This window comes from Canis aureus, chromosome 10, assembly GCF_053574225.1.
Source record: "Canis aureus isolate CA01 chromosome 10, VMU_Caureus_v.1.0, whole genome shotgun sequence".
Taxonomy (NCBI): Eukaryota; Metazoa; Chordata; class Mammalia; order Carnivora; family Canidae; genus Canis; species Canis aureus.
Window position 1 is genome coordinate 37743009 of NC_135620.1, and position 15933 is coordinate 37758941.

General features: G+C 45.0%; 2 protein-coding genes across 8 annotated transcripts in view; one reads left to right on the plus strand and one right to left on the minus strand.

Annotated features, from left to right (window-relative positions):
• The window catches only part of LOC144322234 (uncharacterized), a 41606-nt gene extending 30543 nt beyond the window's left edge, over positions 1 to 11063 (minus strand). For 2 of the 5 annotated variants that reach the window (XR_013387821.1, XR_013387819.1), the window contains exons 1-2: positions 9815 to 11063; positions 2078 to 2168 (exon numbers count right to left, since the gene is read on the minus strand). Coding sequence is in view for 1 of the 5 variants with exons in the window: in XM_077912042.1 (XP_077768168.1) it covers positions 2111 to 2168; positions 9815 to 10368 (612 nt within the window). In the remaining 4 variants the exon portion in view is untranslated. Of the gene's footprint in view, positions 1 to 1698; positions 2169 to 9814 lie in introns of those variants that run through there. The other 3 variants (XR_013387820.1, XR_013387818.1, XM_077912042.1) reach the window with 3 other exon arrangements.
• Positions 1 to 15933, plus strand: part of CCDC171 (coiled-coil domain containing 171) — a 403894-nt gene that overhangs the window by 343498 nt on the left and 44463 nt on the right. The gene's annotated exons all lie outside the window — the stretch shown is intronic.

Sequence of the window (15933 nt, forward strand, 5' to 3'; positions counted from 1 at the left end):
TTGAAGTGCAGATCAAAGTTGGAAATGTGGAGATGGGGGGCGGGGAGGCGTTCTGGGAGGGAATTCCAGGGAGGGGGACTCGAGCGAACAAAGGCAGGATGTCTGGAACTGTAGAGCGTGTCCTGATAACTCCAAGGTCCGGGCTGATTGGAGCATAGGGGCTGTAAAGGTTAGTGGGGATCAGTGTTGTGAAGGCTCAACACCAGCCCGTGGAATTAGAGGTACGTTCTGAAAGCCATCGGAAGAAACTGTGGGCAGCTTCTCGGGTGGAGAGTAGCATGGCCAGAAGAGTGTTTCCAGAGGATGACCTAGAGTAGTGGGGGGAAGGCCGAAAGCATAGGAGAGAGAACGATGTGGGAGGAACTCGGTAGGGCTGTGCTAAATTACAGATCCAGTTTGAAAGTTAGAGCACCGTCACAGAGACCTAATGCAGAAAGAGCTACTGGTAAGGCTTCCAGATAAAACACGGGACATCACTAGACTAAAATTTGTTTACCTGGAATACAAATTGAACTCGGTGTCCTGTATTTTGTCAAATTTGGCAGTGAGTGGCTGGCGAGGCAGCTCTGGGAATGCACCTCTTAGATCGCCAGGTGTAGGAGGGTCATTCATTGGTCGAGGCTTCAGTGGTGACCTCCTCCCAACCAGTGACTCAGCTCGGCAGGGATGCTAGAACATGACTCCTCTGCAGGGTGACTAGCTCCAGGACCTCCAGAAGCTGCCATAGGACTGCACTGCAGGTCAGGGAGGCTTCAGCCCACCTTTTTTCTCTCCTTTTCATGGGGTCAGATCTGCCCTGCAGCCCGACAGCTGTGCCAGCCTCTCTTGGCTCCTTTCCCATTTTCTCTCACATGCTTTTGCCCTAGAAAAGCTTTGCACATCGAATCCCACCCTGACATCTACTTCTTGGAGGATGTAATACCTGTCTTGGTTTTGTCTTGGACTAATGTACCTGTGTCCAAACAGAAGTTGTTAGGAGCTGGCTAGGGAAAGCACAAGATTTGTAGCTGTGGAATAGGAACCAGGGAAGATTGTAAAGCAGCAGGTGGCAAGAGAGAGGATTTGGAAGGGACAAAAATGTTCAGGTTTGGCTTCATTTTGTTTAGTCCTCAATGAAGAATATATGTAAAAAATCACACGTGATCCATTTAAAAATGCCCATTTTTCATGCTTACATGTTTTTCAGGCAGCTGGGATGCTGCTGCTCAGTCCTAGTTGAAGAACTTTGTCTTAAAGGACTTAGATGGGGATGGTAAATAGACTCCATTTGCAGAAGAACGCTGATAAATTGGTAGTGACCTTGGAGGGCTGTGCTCCAAAGGGCTGTGCAGCCATGTGGAAGGCACTGGGATTGATTAATGTGGTCTGTTATGGTTGAGGGAGTAGAGGCGGTGGGATGAGTGCTATCCTTGGACAGCCCTGCCCATGTTGGTGAACTCTTAAAGGCAGTGTCCATGCCCAAAAGGAGGCCATTGGTATAATCTGGGGAAGAAGCAAGACGGCCTGAAATAGCTGGGAGGGAAAAAGGGAGGTAAATATGAGAACTAGACTGAACAAGACTGGGGAATCAAATGAGTGCACAAGGTAATGGAGGGGGAGAATCAGGTAAGATTCTGAGGTTTCAGTGGTTGGGGTATGTGTGTGTTTTGTGTAACTAATCAGACTATGCTCTGTTTGCCAATTGGTACTGGAAATTTTTTTTTAAAGATTTTATTTATTTATTCATGAGAGACACACAGAGAGAGGCAGAGACATAGGCCGAGGGAGAAGCAGGCTCCATGTAGGGAGCCTGATTTGGGACTCGATCCCGGGTCCTGGGACCACGCCCCAAGCCTAAGGCAGATGCTCAACTGCTGAGCCACCCAGGCATCCAGGGACTGGCAATTTGAGTTACCTTCAGACACCTAGTGTCATCATCAGTCTGTCTTTTGATGGCCATTATACTCACGTGCAGGTTTTTTATATGGATGGAGTGTTTGGCTGAGGAGATTCATTCTGTTGCATTCATTCAGTTGTAATCATTCAAAGGCACGGATTCATGCTTACTTATACACGTTTGTTCTTCATATGTACGTACATATATAGTAATTCCATCTGTTCTGAAGTCGCCTCAGAAAAGTTCCAAGTACACAGTCCACCGTCGACATGTATTATTCAACTTCTCTTTACTGGAAATAGAATGTATTGATTTAAAGTGGGTTTAGATTAAGAATATGAACCACACTTGATATTCAAGAGCAGCAGTTTGCACGGTTGTGTTAAGGACAAAAGAACATCTGTCTGGCCCTGCATCCCAGCAGGAGGCCCCATGCTTGGTCAGGCGTGCACCCACAGCAAGGGAAGGGGGTGACAGAGGCTCTGGGGTTCGTCACCACAGAACTCAGAGGACTGACTCACTTCCCTTCTCAAGATGCCAGCCATGGTTTGTGGTGGTGGCTCACCACACTGGCGAGGCGCTTGCCTTTCCTGCCTTTCTTGTTCCATGTGATCTCGTCCCAAGGTGCCAGCTCCTGGCTCTCCAACTTGGGGACGCATACATTTTTTCAAGAGGGTGGAGGGAAAATCAACATGAAGATTAATGGACTTCAAAGAAGGGAGAAAAGGAAAATACTGGAAATTTCGGCCCATGATTCAACTTTCAGGGGCACAAGAGTATGCTGGAGACAAGGAGGAGAATCAAACCTAGCTCTGAGACTGGAGCCTTGAATTTATGAGATCCTTTAGAGAACTCACTGAATATCAACATGGCCATGAAAGTAGATGTTGAATTTTGTCCTATTTACTTTCCTTCCCTTCCTTCCACCCTCCCTCCCTCTCCTCTTTAATGGTGGTGGGCCTTAGCTTCAAAATGAATTTTAAGTTTAAGAGAATTCATTTAAAAATAGGTTCTCTAGCCTGCATTTATAAAAATAATTTCTCCCAACTGGAACAAGAACATATGTTCCACATATGTGGTAATTCTATTGTACAACATGCTATTTCTGAATACCACACAAAAGTAAAATACTAATCTAATTTTAAATAGCATGGGATATTTCTAGTGAATAGCCAATTCAATATTTCACACCAGAAAGACTTTTCAAAATGCTCAGTACAAATCTAATGATAGGGGTTAGGTTGTACATAGGTAGACCACTCTTCATTGTGTGTGTCGGCAATAGCTAGCTTAGTTCTAGTCACACTGTTTATTGTGATATGCTAAATTACCCGAATCTGTTGTACCACTATTTCTCTCTAAAAATCTCAGTTTGTTGCCAGAGAGCTGCTCTCTCAACTGGATCTGTACAGGGCTTTAGGGAAATCGGACCTTCAGTTAACCTAATCACAGGTGTGAATTCCTTATGGGCCCCCAGAGGACAGCCCATAGAATGTGTTTCCCAGCTGTAAGAGGTACCCTGAATTCTAATATGTAACCACTTCCTGAGGGGAGGTATGATCCCTGGCTGCCAAACAGGGACATTTTTGTAGTGGCTTGATTGGGTAAAACATGTTTAGGTGGAATAGATACCATCCATGTACCATGCTCATGCCTTCAACCCCTGAGTTGGGTGAGGATGTGGTGACTTGTGGGGTTCAGCTGTATAGGCAGTCTATAGACCGGGTAGTGACTGAGCTTGCCCTTTGTTGGTGACCACTGCTTACTCTCCAGCAGGAAGAACTTAGCCAATGTCTCTCAATTTGCAAAATGGTGCCAAACAGGCCCCGAGAGAAACATTATCAAAGGCCTTTTTGTCTTAGAATGCATCAGTGCTGAGGAAGGGAATGTTATGCATGGCATGCATGGATGGGCTTTCAACCCACCCAAGTCCAAACCTCATTTTCTCTCTGGGAGAGAGGAAGGTGGCAGAAGAGGAAGCCAAGAGGCCAGGATGCTGCCAACATTCAAGTGGGAAGGGCCCTCCTCTGGAATGAGCATGCTGGCAGAGAAATGGGGCAGAGGAATGAATTTTAGAAATGTTGTGGTGAATGAGACACTGAGATTTATTTTAAAATGAAAGATTTATGAAAATAACCTGGTACCAAAGGAAAAGGAGACTTGAGGGTTGAAATAGATCATGGCTGGGGAGCTGGGATGATGTGGAATGCAGAACGATGTGGCAGGGAGGGAAGGTGAGGGGCCAAGAGGAGAGTCCTAGGAGGGGTCAGTGGAGGGGGCACAGGCTGCTGAGATGGAGGCTCACTTCTCATCCTGCTGCCACCTCAGTTACTGTGACTTGGCAATTGGTTTCTTCTGTGCAGGGAAAGGGGAGCTGAGACACATTGTTGCAAAGGACAGAAGTCCACCAGGCTTGGAGAGGTGGAGGAGGAATTTAATGTGAGGGTAGGCAGTAGCTCCAGGAACCCGAGGAAGGGGTGAGGGTCAGGGTGAACTGCAGGGATGCAGCAGAGCTGGAACTGATGGACAGGCTCTTTGGGGCCTGGAGCCCAGCTTTAATTAGCTCTGAAAGTTTTCTATCCTGGCATTGGTCCTGCCCGAGATCCACATTCCCAGAAGGGCAACTCCACTTGGTCTGGCTTGGGTCATGTTCTCAGCTGTTGGCCAGAGGAGGGCACCCAAACCATGAGCAATGGCAGAGAGGTTCTCCAGGAAAAAGACCGAGGTGCTGTTATCAGGGAAAGAGGGAATTGGAGCCGGGCAAACAAGAACGCAAGTGCCCACTGCGCAGGGTAATGACAAAGCCACTGCAAGACCTTGTCTTGGGTTTCATAGGATCATGGAACGGAAGGGCATAATATGCACCTGACGTTGTTACCTCATTTATTTCTCCCAATTACCCAGACAGAGAGAGTGAGAAAGCCAAATGAGGACTCAGGAAATGTCCTGGGACTCACACCTTGGGCTGACATCCAGTGGTGGGTCCCCACGGCAGGTGTGTCTCTGTGGTGCCAGCCCAGAGAGCTCCGGGGGGAGGAGGGTGTGGAATGGCATTTTCCAGCCGGAAGCTGTCCCAGAGTTCTGGGGGCTCAATATACACACAAGAGTCTTTTCATTAAAGCTCCTTAATAGAAACTTGAAGTCCAAGTGCCTGTCTCATTATCTTAAATATTTTTGGGAATGCTAAAAGGTGGGGAACTGCCACTCAGAGCATTTCTGGAAAGAACTACTAAAGGAAGGTCTAATGTGCCAGGCTCGGTCCCTCTCTTTTGGCCACTGCAAAGCACCTCCTTGTTTCTGCAGTGAGATGTTTGGTTCCAGTTGATACATTGCTGGGTTCCCACCGACAACCCCTCTGTGAACCCCGCCCCCCCCCCCCCCCCTTATGATGAGATGCAAAGATTTAACGGTTTCAGGAGGGAGGCTACCTAATTTGACACACATTTGACACACACATTTGACACATTCCACACGTTCTTGTGCTTGAATAACACCACCTGTAGGTTGGTGAGATAGCTTTTTCAACGTGTGGTAACCCGGGAAGCTGCCCTTTTCACCCTGTTGTGGGAAGGGCGGTCTCACACATTTTTTCCACAGTAATTTGATTTCATCTGAGAACAACTGCAGGAGCTACTGTTGGGAAAGCAACCCAAGGTTCAATGTGGAGGTCATGATTAGTATGAGATGTTTCGTATCTGTGACACAGTTGAGTTCTAGTAAATTCATCAAGGAAGCATCCTGTTAGGAGTTCTATCAGCATTGGCAGGGGTTTCAGCATTTCACCACCAAGATGGAGATTACCCCCATCCTGGACAACAGGTGTTTTGAGTGTTCTGAAAAGCCCAAACAGCCCAAACTTTGCCCAACAAAGCCTCTCTGTGCCCTGGGTTGGCACGAACCATCATCTTTCTCATGCTATGGGTTTTGTTCTCCAAAGTTTTTACATGTAGAGTCCTCCCTTCGGTGTTCAGGTACCGTGGGACCAAAGGCTAGCTTGGGCAATGGGGTCTAACCTTCCTCTCCCACAAGCCCACCTTAGTGACACAATTTGAGTAGAAAAATGCAAACAGTTTCAAATCAAGTCTGTTGGCCTCCATCTTTCAACCAGATGGCCACCCCTAAGACTTTTACAAAATAAATTCTGGAGATTTCCTTAGGAGGGTCAATCTGATGAGTAGTATATTCAGAATAGAGGAATCCTAGGCATGGCAGCGTTCTGTAAGGGAATGCTTTCTCAGCTCACAAATTTTGACTGCAGCTCTCAGCTAATTCAAATATCTATTTTTTTTTAAATTTTTATTTATTTATGATAGTCACAGAGAGAGAGAGAGAGAGGCAGAGACATAGTCAGAGGGAGAAGCAGGCTCCATGCACCGGGAGCCCGATGTGGGATTCGATCCCGGGTCTCCAGGATCGCGCCCTGGGCCAAAGGCAGGCGCCAAACCGCTGCGCCACCCAGGGAGCCCCTCAAATATCTATTTATAATAGCATTTGGAGAGATGCTTGAACTTGGGTTTTAAAAACAGAAACCAAAAGAAATAGTAAGAAGGAATCCCAAGGACAACTTGAACCACACATATCTTAATGCATAATTAACATGGATATTATATACATAAAAAAGTACCACAGTGGTTCCCCTAAAAACATTTTTTTCAGTTCCTTCCCCTTACATTCCTTTTGTAGGTATGCCTAAGAGAATTGTCTTTGTTTTTGTAGGGTGTGCTTTATCTTAGTGTAACTCCCATGTTCACAGGTGATACCCTGCTGTGAGGGTCTGTGTGGGATGTCACCACCTGTGACAGGGCTCTTATTAATGAACTGCAGAACACTCTCGATCTTGGTTTATATACTAACTCAAAATCCATACCACATCCTAAGCCTTTAGAGATATTACTTTCCTCCAGCGTTCCTTGCTAACTGCCTGCTTCAAGTTACTTATTTCTCTGGAAAAGATTTCTTGTTTCCTTAGCATGGCCTTGGAGATTTCTGTTTCTCTTTGAATACTTTCTGCCTACTGCCTCCATGTGCTGCTTTATCTCTTTATTGCAGAGTGGAGGAAGTGTTGATATTTTGTTCCAACAAAAATTTTTTGAATATCTATTATATCAGCCACTGGGCCAGGTTGCCATGTGAAAGAGTAAGTTCCAAATGTAATCTGAGTTGAAAACAAATTGCACTGTTATGCAGAAACACGCTCACCTTGATCTCTTCTGGGCACCCTCCCTGGTTACAACTCAGACTCTAACCTTTAACAACTTTATGCCCACAATGGAGGCTAAACAATCACTGAAGAGCATAGTTTACACAAGAGAAGTATTGGAGAAAACTTACTGGTTGCAGAGATGCTAATTATTTCCTCCAATGATCAGTTCCTTCCTTTCTCCAGGCCTCTTTGCTAGATAAATTCTCTATCCAAAAACAGCCCAACTTTAAGTGCTCTGAAACCCTGTTACTGTTTGCAGCTTATTGCATTGGATGTGGATTCCTGACCCAAGATAAGCCAACCACATGTAGCCTAAAGGTGCAGAGACTACATTGGTTATCTTGGGAGCTTGGATGGGAAAGGGAACTAATTGTGAAAGCTGAGACCTACATTCTGTGGCCTCTGTGATGGGCCACATGCAGGCATTGCCAAGTAAGCCATCAGCACAGGGAGAGAACAAATAAATGTATCTGTCTTATCCAGAAATCTGTGTACAAAGAAAAGTCTCTCAGTAGTGAAACAAGAATTCTGAACCAAGAACCTAAGACCTTATTTGGTTTTGAGGCTTGAATTTATGCTATATATGTGGTCTAGAAATATTTGAGATGAGATACTAACAAAAAATGTGATTATGGGCCATGATGTCATACAGCCATGAACCAAACACAAAACTCTCTGTTGAGTCATACCCTCAGCCCAGACCACAGAGGGTTCCCATAAACAAAGCCACACTGAAGACAAGCTCACCAACCCAAATTACAAAATATATTAAGAAACAATTCTCATAATGGAGAATAACAGATAGAATATGTATCAGGATTAGATTCCCAAGAACTTCAGATAGTAGATCTATTGTAGAGGGACTACAAATATGTTTAAAATGATTAGAGACATAAAATAAGAAATTTAAAACATAATAAATGTGTAAGATATCATGTAAAAAGAGACTACAGATCTGAAAAAGAAAAAATGATTTTTTAAAAAGAAGTAATAACTATAGTTATTATTTTTAATGGATTAGATATAGCTAAAGAGAAAATTAATGAGCTGGAAGAGAAGTCTCATTCTAATTCAGAATGTATGAGAGAGTAATTAAAGATATGGAAGATAGAATGGGAAATAATATGATTTTCAAATACAGAATAGAGAATGATGGAGAAGAATCAGTCAAAAAGGAAAGATATAAAATCGTATGATTGAAAGATAAAGATAGTAAGACTCAGGAAGCTATGGCAAGCCGGGAGCTGACTGAGAATAAATCCAAACCATGAGTCCACTAAAATGAAAATGCAGGACACCAAAACCAAAAACATTCTTAAAGCAAACACAGAGAAAAGACATATTTCCTACAAACGAAATACTATTACCAGGCAGACTTTTCAAAAAGCAACAACAGAACCCAAAAGTCAATAAGGCAATATACCCAAAAGAGTAAGAGAAACTGTCACCTCTATATCCATTTAAATTATTATTCAACAACAAAGACAAAATTCTATTTTGCTTTAGTTAACAAAGGCTGTCATGAAGGAGTCTCTAAAGGATTTATTTCAAGTAGAAGAAAACTGAACCAAAAAGGAAGAAGTGAAATTCAGGAAAGGGCAGTAAATTTAAACAGGCCCTGTCTGTGGAAAATAACGATAATGTTGACAGATTTTAAGGGTGTAAAACAATGCGGAACTGCAATGTTGAACACCAGTGATATATAAGAATGGTGGGAGATGGGCAGCCTGGGTGGCTCAGTGGTTTGGCGCTGCCTTTGGCCCGGGGTGTGATCCTGGAGACCCCGGATCGAGTCCCACGTCGGGCTCCCTGCATAGAGCCTGCTTCTCCCTCTGCCTGTGTCTCTTCTCTCTCTGTCTCATGAGTAAATAATAATAATAATAAAAAAAAGAATAGTGGGAGATGATTGGAGTTCTGAATATTGGTAGGTGGGTAGAAATGTTTAATTATTTTATACTTTTTAAAGTCAAGTATGATAAAAACCTTAGTGTAACACCCAAAAGGGTTGTATGTATATGCAGACATACAAATGAGATGTATGATGACTATATCAGTAGAGGGGATAAAAGAAAACTTGATTAGTCCATTAAAAGGCAGGAAAAAAGAAAGCAGAGATCATGTAAGCAAGGTAAATATAAAGCCCAAAATAAAATGGCAGAAATAAATCCTAAATAAATGTAAATGGACTAAATGTGTTGGTTAAAAGAGACTAATTTGATAAAAAAATAATCTATGTGGTTTATATGGCACTCATGTAAAACAGAAGGGTAGAGAAAAGAACAAAGGTGAAGGAATGGGAAAAGACCTACCAAGCTAAAAAAAGAAGGGGGCAGGGTTAACAGAATTCCATTTGTACCAGAATTTAGGGCAAGATTCACGATTAGGGATAGATATTCCGAAATACAACAATTCTAATATATTCCTCATGGCCTCAAATAAAAGGCGAACATTGAATTCACAGGAGGAGCTGTGAAAAGTACGTCCCAGACATTTTTACACGACCCTTCAGAGAGTTAAAGCGAATTCTAAAAATCAGGAAGACGATGTGAAGAAGTCATTTTTGTAATGACAGTGACCGGGGCCTAGGCAGTGCTTCGATTCCAGCTCAAAGGGTCCCTCCACCTGACCCCGCCCCCGGACGCCTAGGGCCAGGAGGGCCCGGCTCCCGGCTCCCGGCTCCCCGAGAGCGGGCCTCCGCGGCCCACGGCTGGCGGCGTGGCCGTGAACTCTCCCACCTGCTTCTGCCGCCGCTGCGGGCCGCTCCGGCACGATCCTCCACACGCAGCGGCCGCGGCAGCAAGCCGCGTGCCTCCCACGCTCGCCGGCGGCCACACAGCCACGGAAAAGACCAGCGGCTCGGACGAGCCCACCTCTCTCCCTCGCACATCCACGGGGAGGCGGGCTGCAGCGGGCGGGAAGGCGGCGCTGCTCCTCCCGGCCCCCCAGCGGCCTCCTCCTCGGCCGCCCCCCTCGGCCTCCCCGCACTCGCCAGCCGCGGCAGCGGAAGGGCGAGGGGCTCCTTCTCAGAGACGCGACTCAGCGTCCGCGCACGTGACCTCCGCTCACTTCCGGGGCGGAACTGGCCCCTAGTCACGTGGCTCCTCGGAGCCGCAGGGGAACTTGGGAAATAGTGTCGGCGGAGGCGGGAACAGTCGCGTTTCCGGCTGGTCGGTGCGTGGGCGCAGGGCCTGGGGGCTGGGGGGGCGGGGGGTCGGTCTGTTGCCAAAAGGGAAATGATTAGACCGCGTAGCCGAAGAAAATGAGCAGTGGCAGCCAGAGCTCCTGTCATTATTCCCAGTCACAGCCCCATTCATTGCACGTGAGGGACGTTGGAACCTCTCAGGACCTCGGTGTTTCCATGCAGAAAGCCGCATCTCAGGTTTGTTACTAAGCGCAGTCAGGAGGAAGAGAGTGAATTGAGGGCTCCCAGGGTTCTCTGTGGGCCCCTGGCTCTGTAGCCCCTCGTCTGCACGGAGCCCAGGTCCCAGCCGGGCGCACGCTGCGCTGCGGGGCCACGGGCGCTGTTGGGGCGGGGTGGGGGGTGGGGGTGGGGGTTGAGCAGCTCCTGCCGCTGGCTGCTTTGCCTGGAGCCCCTTTTCTTCTCCTGATCTCCCCTTCCCTATCCCCCACACCACCTCACTGGAGGGATTCTGCAGATTGATGGACCGTCACCTGGAAGGTGGAGGCAGACCCCAGATCCCTGTGTTCTTAAAGAAAGAAGGATTAATGAGCCCCTTAGAGTTGTCTCTGGGCTGCAGCTCATCTCGGTGCCTGCCCTGGCCGGGACGACAAACGGCCCGGAGAGAGGCAGGCGGCTCCAAAGCTTTGGTCATGCTGCCCCGTGTGTGACCTGCCCGGTTTGGTCTGTGATCCTCCGTGCCCATTGGTGCAGGTCACAGGCTGAGCTCCTCCCAGGAATCTGATTGTTGGCAGTTGTAAAGTGCAGGAGCCTGGATCTGTCCGAGCAGAGGGTTAAATCATGGAGTGTTTTACAAGGGCAGCTATAGGGAATGTCTTGTTTTCTCCTTATATGGCTATTTTTCTCAGTCCAGAATCCCAGGGTGTATTTTACGTGGTTGAAATACACAAATGGAGTCTCAGTCTTAGCCAAACATGCTATGTGGCTTTAAAATTAACAAGCCTCTCTCTACTTCTGTACCCCAAACACACACTCACATGCACCGTTTCTGTTGAGACTGTGGAAAGATACTCCTTCCTTTGTAGCCAAAAATATTCAATGGGGTGGATTTCTATAATTCCGTTGCTTTATGCATGAGAAAGATTTCTTTTGATCAGAGTAGTTTTGCCAGCATGTGGGTCAAATTTAAGTATCAGGTTTTTAATGAGTGGCTACTGTATGTGAAGTGTGTATCTGCTGGCTCTGGGTAGATGGGCAGAACAGGGCACCAAATGTTAGAATAATAATAATTAGAAAAAGTAAAGATGTTTAATGATGGTTCATGAGGACACTAGTCAGAAGGCAGGGCTTGGTGGGTAAGAGCATGAACTTGCCCCAGGTGCTCAGGGAAAGGAGAAACCTATTTAGACTAAGGTGATCCATGGAAGCTTCCGTGGAAGAAGTGGGGGTTTGAACTACATGGATTTCGTTAGGTCAAGAGGAGAGGGGGAGGCATTTTAGTGGCAGAGGCCTCAATGAAATGCCAAAGAAGGAGAATGAAGGGGATTTTTAAAGGAGGTGACCTAATAATCCAGAGTGGCTAAAGCACATAGTTCATGGAGGAGAGGCACTTTGGGAGGGAAAGGTAGATTAGGGCTGGAAGTGGCCTGGGAAGTCAGGCCAAGGAGCCAGGATTTTTACTGCATGATAAAGGGGAGGCATTGAAGGTTTCTGGGTATTTATTTTGATCTGAAGCAGTCTGGGCACTGGGATTCACAACAACTTTCTGCTTCCAAAACTTCACTTACTTATTTATTTACTTGTGTATTTATTTTTGATCATCTCAGCAAATATGACAACCTAGAAAATGAAGATTGGATTAGTTAAATATGATCTTTAGGTATTAAAAGTAAGAAAGACTCTTTATGGAGAGTTCCTTTAATGGTGATTTCATAAATGAAAAATGCAGTGCTTATTACTGAATATAGTTCTTGGCCACACCTTCTGGAACACAGATTATGAACTCAGATTTTGCAGGGAGAAGTTGATTGACCAACTTTTATTCTTTGTGGGCAGAAGGGGAAATACTAGAGGAAAAATCTGGCATTGGATTCAGATCCAGAAACCCCACATGTTGAGCAAATTTAGATGAAAATTTGCATTTCAGGGGCATTTTGGAGACAATAAAATCTGCCATGAGAATTATGCTCCCCCAAGCCTACTTTCTGAGTCTCATTTAATCTCCACTTGAGTTTTCTTCCAGAGATAGAGCTGGGATTATTATGTCTATTATAAATGTGAAGAAATTGTCAGAAAGTTCCAATGACTTTCCCAGACTCACACAGCTAGTTTGTGGTGGAGCAAGGCTCTCGGGAACGTGGAGGGGGTCCAAGCAGTGTCCTTGCAATAGCGGTTGGTAGTATGTGGCCTCCAGTGGATCAGAGGCCCAATGAATAGTCAGGGAGGCAGCTAAATTAGACAGACAGGCCGTCCCAGCCAAGGTGAGTGAGAGGCGATGACAAAGTGATGGGGGACAGTCCTTGTGAGGAAGAGCTTGAGGATGCTGGCCGGTGGAAAGAGTGATACCACCAACCCCCAAATGACAACCTCCATAGGCCAGACAGGATGGCACTCTCAGGAAAGGACTCCCAGGCACAGATGCTACGCTGAGGTTGAAGGCACTTGGTTCCCTAGAGATCTTGGTCAAATCACTTGATTTTTCTGAGCTTCAGCTTCCTCCTGGGCAAAATGAAGTGAATTATAATCCCCAAGGGCATGGTGTTAACAGAGACTAGCTGAGAATGTTGGGGCAAAGCATGTGGCTCAGTCCCTGGGACACAGCCATGTTAATACAGATTTTTTTTGAATCAGTGCCATCAAGAGCTATCAAGCAGGTGAGCTAGAAAGGATATGGAGACCTGAAGTTTGTGTAAGGACGAGGGTGGCATTGGGTTTATATTTAAGAACAAAAGAGGGGCTAGGCTGTAAGGGACTGGAGCTCTTTTTTTTTGTTATCATTTCTAATCTTATCATTGAAACTCAGGCAGGAGAAACACGAGTGTGTGCATGTGCATGCACACACACACACACATTGGGCAAAACTAGTGACTACCTTTTGCTGAATACATGCTATAGGGGAGCAGGGTGGATCATGGAAAAGGCTTTTGCTCACAGATGCCTGTTTGTGGGTTTAACAAGGATCATTTAATGGTGATGCTTTTTTCCAGTTTTAAAACCTCCTAAAATATTTAGCACTTGCAAGGGGGAATGCCAGGCTTCCAGGTTACTTGCGTAGGTGTTAAGTTAGGGAAGTGTGATACCTCGAGTCATCTCTGATACAAGATTAGCATCGAAATACATGAGGTCACAGGATGGTGAAGCCGGAGAGGTTGGGGAGAAAAATCAGGATATATATTAGCTCTATGTAATTGTTCACTATCAAAATATATATTATTTGCAAATGTTTATTGTAAAATCCATTGTGGAATATAACTCATTCTCGGCTCTGGAGATCAAAACCATTATTATGTATTGTCATGCTGTTATTAATGCCATAACATACCCTTACATTTTAATATCTTTGATAATTCTAGCATTTATTATGACTGTCTAATTCATATCGGTTGGCTACATTACTAACATTTATTGAGATTGTTGAAGAGCAATGGATATAATGGTTTAGCAAGAATCATGGGGGTGACTATACTGAAGAGTATAGAACCTGGCCAGTTACAAACATGTTAGCCGATTTAATAAAATAGTTCTTAATTGCTTGAATTCTTCCAGAATCACATTCTTGCTGTTTTTTTCCTGTGTAAATTCTTGAGCTACGTTTCTATTAAGCAGGACCTGGTGTCAGAGTCCTACCACATTATTTGCTTTGCATTGTTCTTTTAAACATTATTAAGTGGGCTCAGTACCAAGAGGACCACATTTATTGGGCCACTTAAAATAGGAATCCTCTTTAATGCCCATCACCTATGTCACCTATAAAGAGTATACTTATCACGATGAGCCCTGAGTAATGTATAGAACTGTGGAATCACCGTATTGTACACCTGAAACTAATATAACACTATGTTAACTATACTGGAATGATTATAAAACACTTAAAAATGGTTGAATCACTATATTGTACATCTGTAACTAATATAACACTGTATGCTAACTATACTGGAATTAAAATTCAAAAATATATTCCTTTTTACTTAGAAAAAATGGAATCCTGTTGAGGAGAGACTGGCAGGATGCAGTGGAAGAGGGTCTTTGGAAAGCACATACGGCTCTGTTCCTTACCTTTCTTTTGGATCTTTTCCTATGGTAGTATTTGAGGCACCTAAGCTACCTACCCACATCTCATAGTGAATTTGAGGGAGCTTTCAAGAAGTCAAAATCCTGCATCTTAATACTAGGGCTATTTTATAAGTTTGCCATTAGGAAGAGTCAAGGTCTTGTTTGAGTTTCCAAGAACGATGTGATGCCCTGGCAGCACTCAGATGTATCCATCTTAATTGCACTTAGGCTTGTTCGGGAGCTGGGATGCATGGCTAGCAGAGGCAGACCCAGCTATGGGGAGAGCACTCGCTGCTCACCAGGGAAAACCGTGCCATTTATTCTGAGAATGTGCAGAAACAGCATTTGATTGGGAAGAGGCCTAAGGTCATTTATCTCCCACTTTTAAAATGATGAGATCGATGTGTCTCCCCAGTGGGCTGTCCCCCTTCTATTCAGCAACAATACACTACTTCTTTTCAAAGAGAAATATGCTTCCAATAAGGGGGAAGGGAGGCAGGGGGTGGTAGCAAAGGGGATCAAGCAACTTTCATTGAAGGATTCATTTTTGATTGAAATATTTTGTTCTAATCTCCAACTTCCTTTTTAACTTGGCAGAAGGACCAAAAGAAAAACAATGTCCCTCCTTAGCCCAGTTTATGGCCTGCCAGAGCAGAGGATCCGGTTACTTCTTCCAAATTGTATACGTTGGGTTGTTTGATACATTCTTTTTTTTTTTTTCTTTTTAAATCTATTGCTCATATACATAGGGTTTTCTTTTAATGGCTTGTCAAAGTGGACTTTGGTGAAAAACCACAGGAGAAAAAAAACAATGAAAAATATAGATCAAATTTAGCTGGCGATTTAATACTTTTTTTTTTTTTTTTTTGGTCCTTGAGTATGTTGTGGAAGGAATTCTCTGCAAGTGATACATCCTGTAACTGTAGGCAGATGTAATCCCCTGGCCGTGATACCAGCGAAGATTTCCCTTCACGTTGGAGACATTTGCAGCCATTTTGTTCCCTCCCACAAAGAGGAAGTGCACAGGGAGGAGGACATTTGGGCCCTGTACGTTCTCTGTAATGTTCCATGGTTGTGTTTACAATTCCCAGGGTGCTCTATGAACCTGGCCTTGGAAGGGAAAGAACCCCAGGGTGTTGCGACCTGGGGTTGGAATCTGGGGAGCGCCCATAGGGGCACGTTCTCCTCTCAGAAAGCCCTTTCTCCTTGCTGCCAGTCGGCCTCATTGTTGCTTTGTGAGCCTCCCTCAAACTCAGCTCCTCAAGGACACAAGCTGGGGTGGACTCTCCCCAGATCCAGTCTGCTCATCTTGGTATTCTGTGCATTGTGTCCTAAGAGGTCACCGTTTGTGTTACATTCATTTGGATTTCTGCCTTTTCTCCATAAATATGTTAAAAACATATTTTCCCCCTCATGGTGGGGAGTGTTCTTTCTAGTGGCATA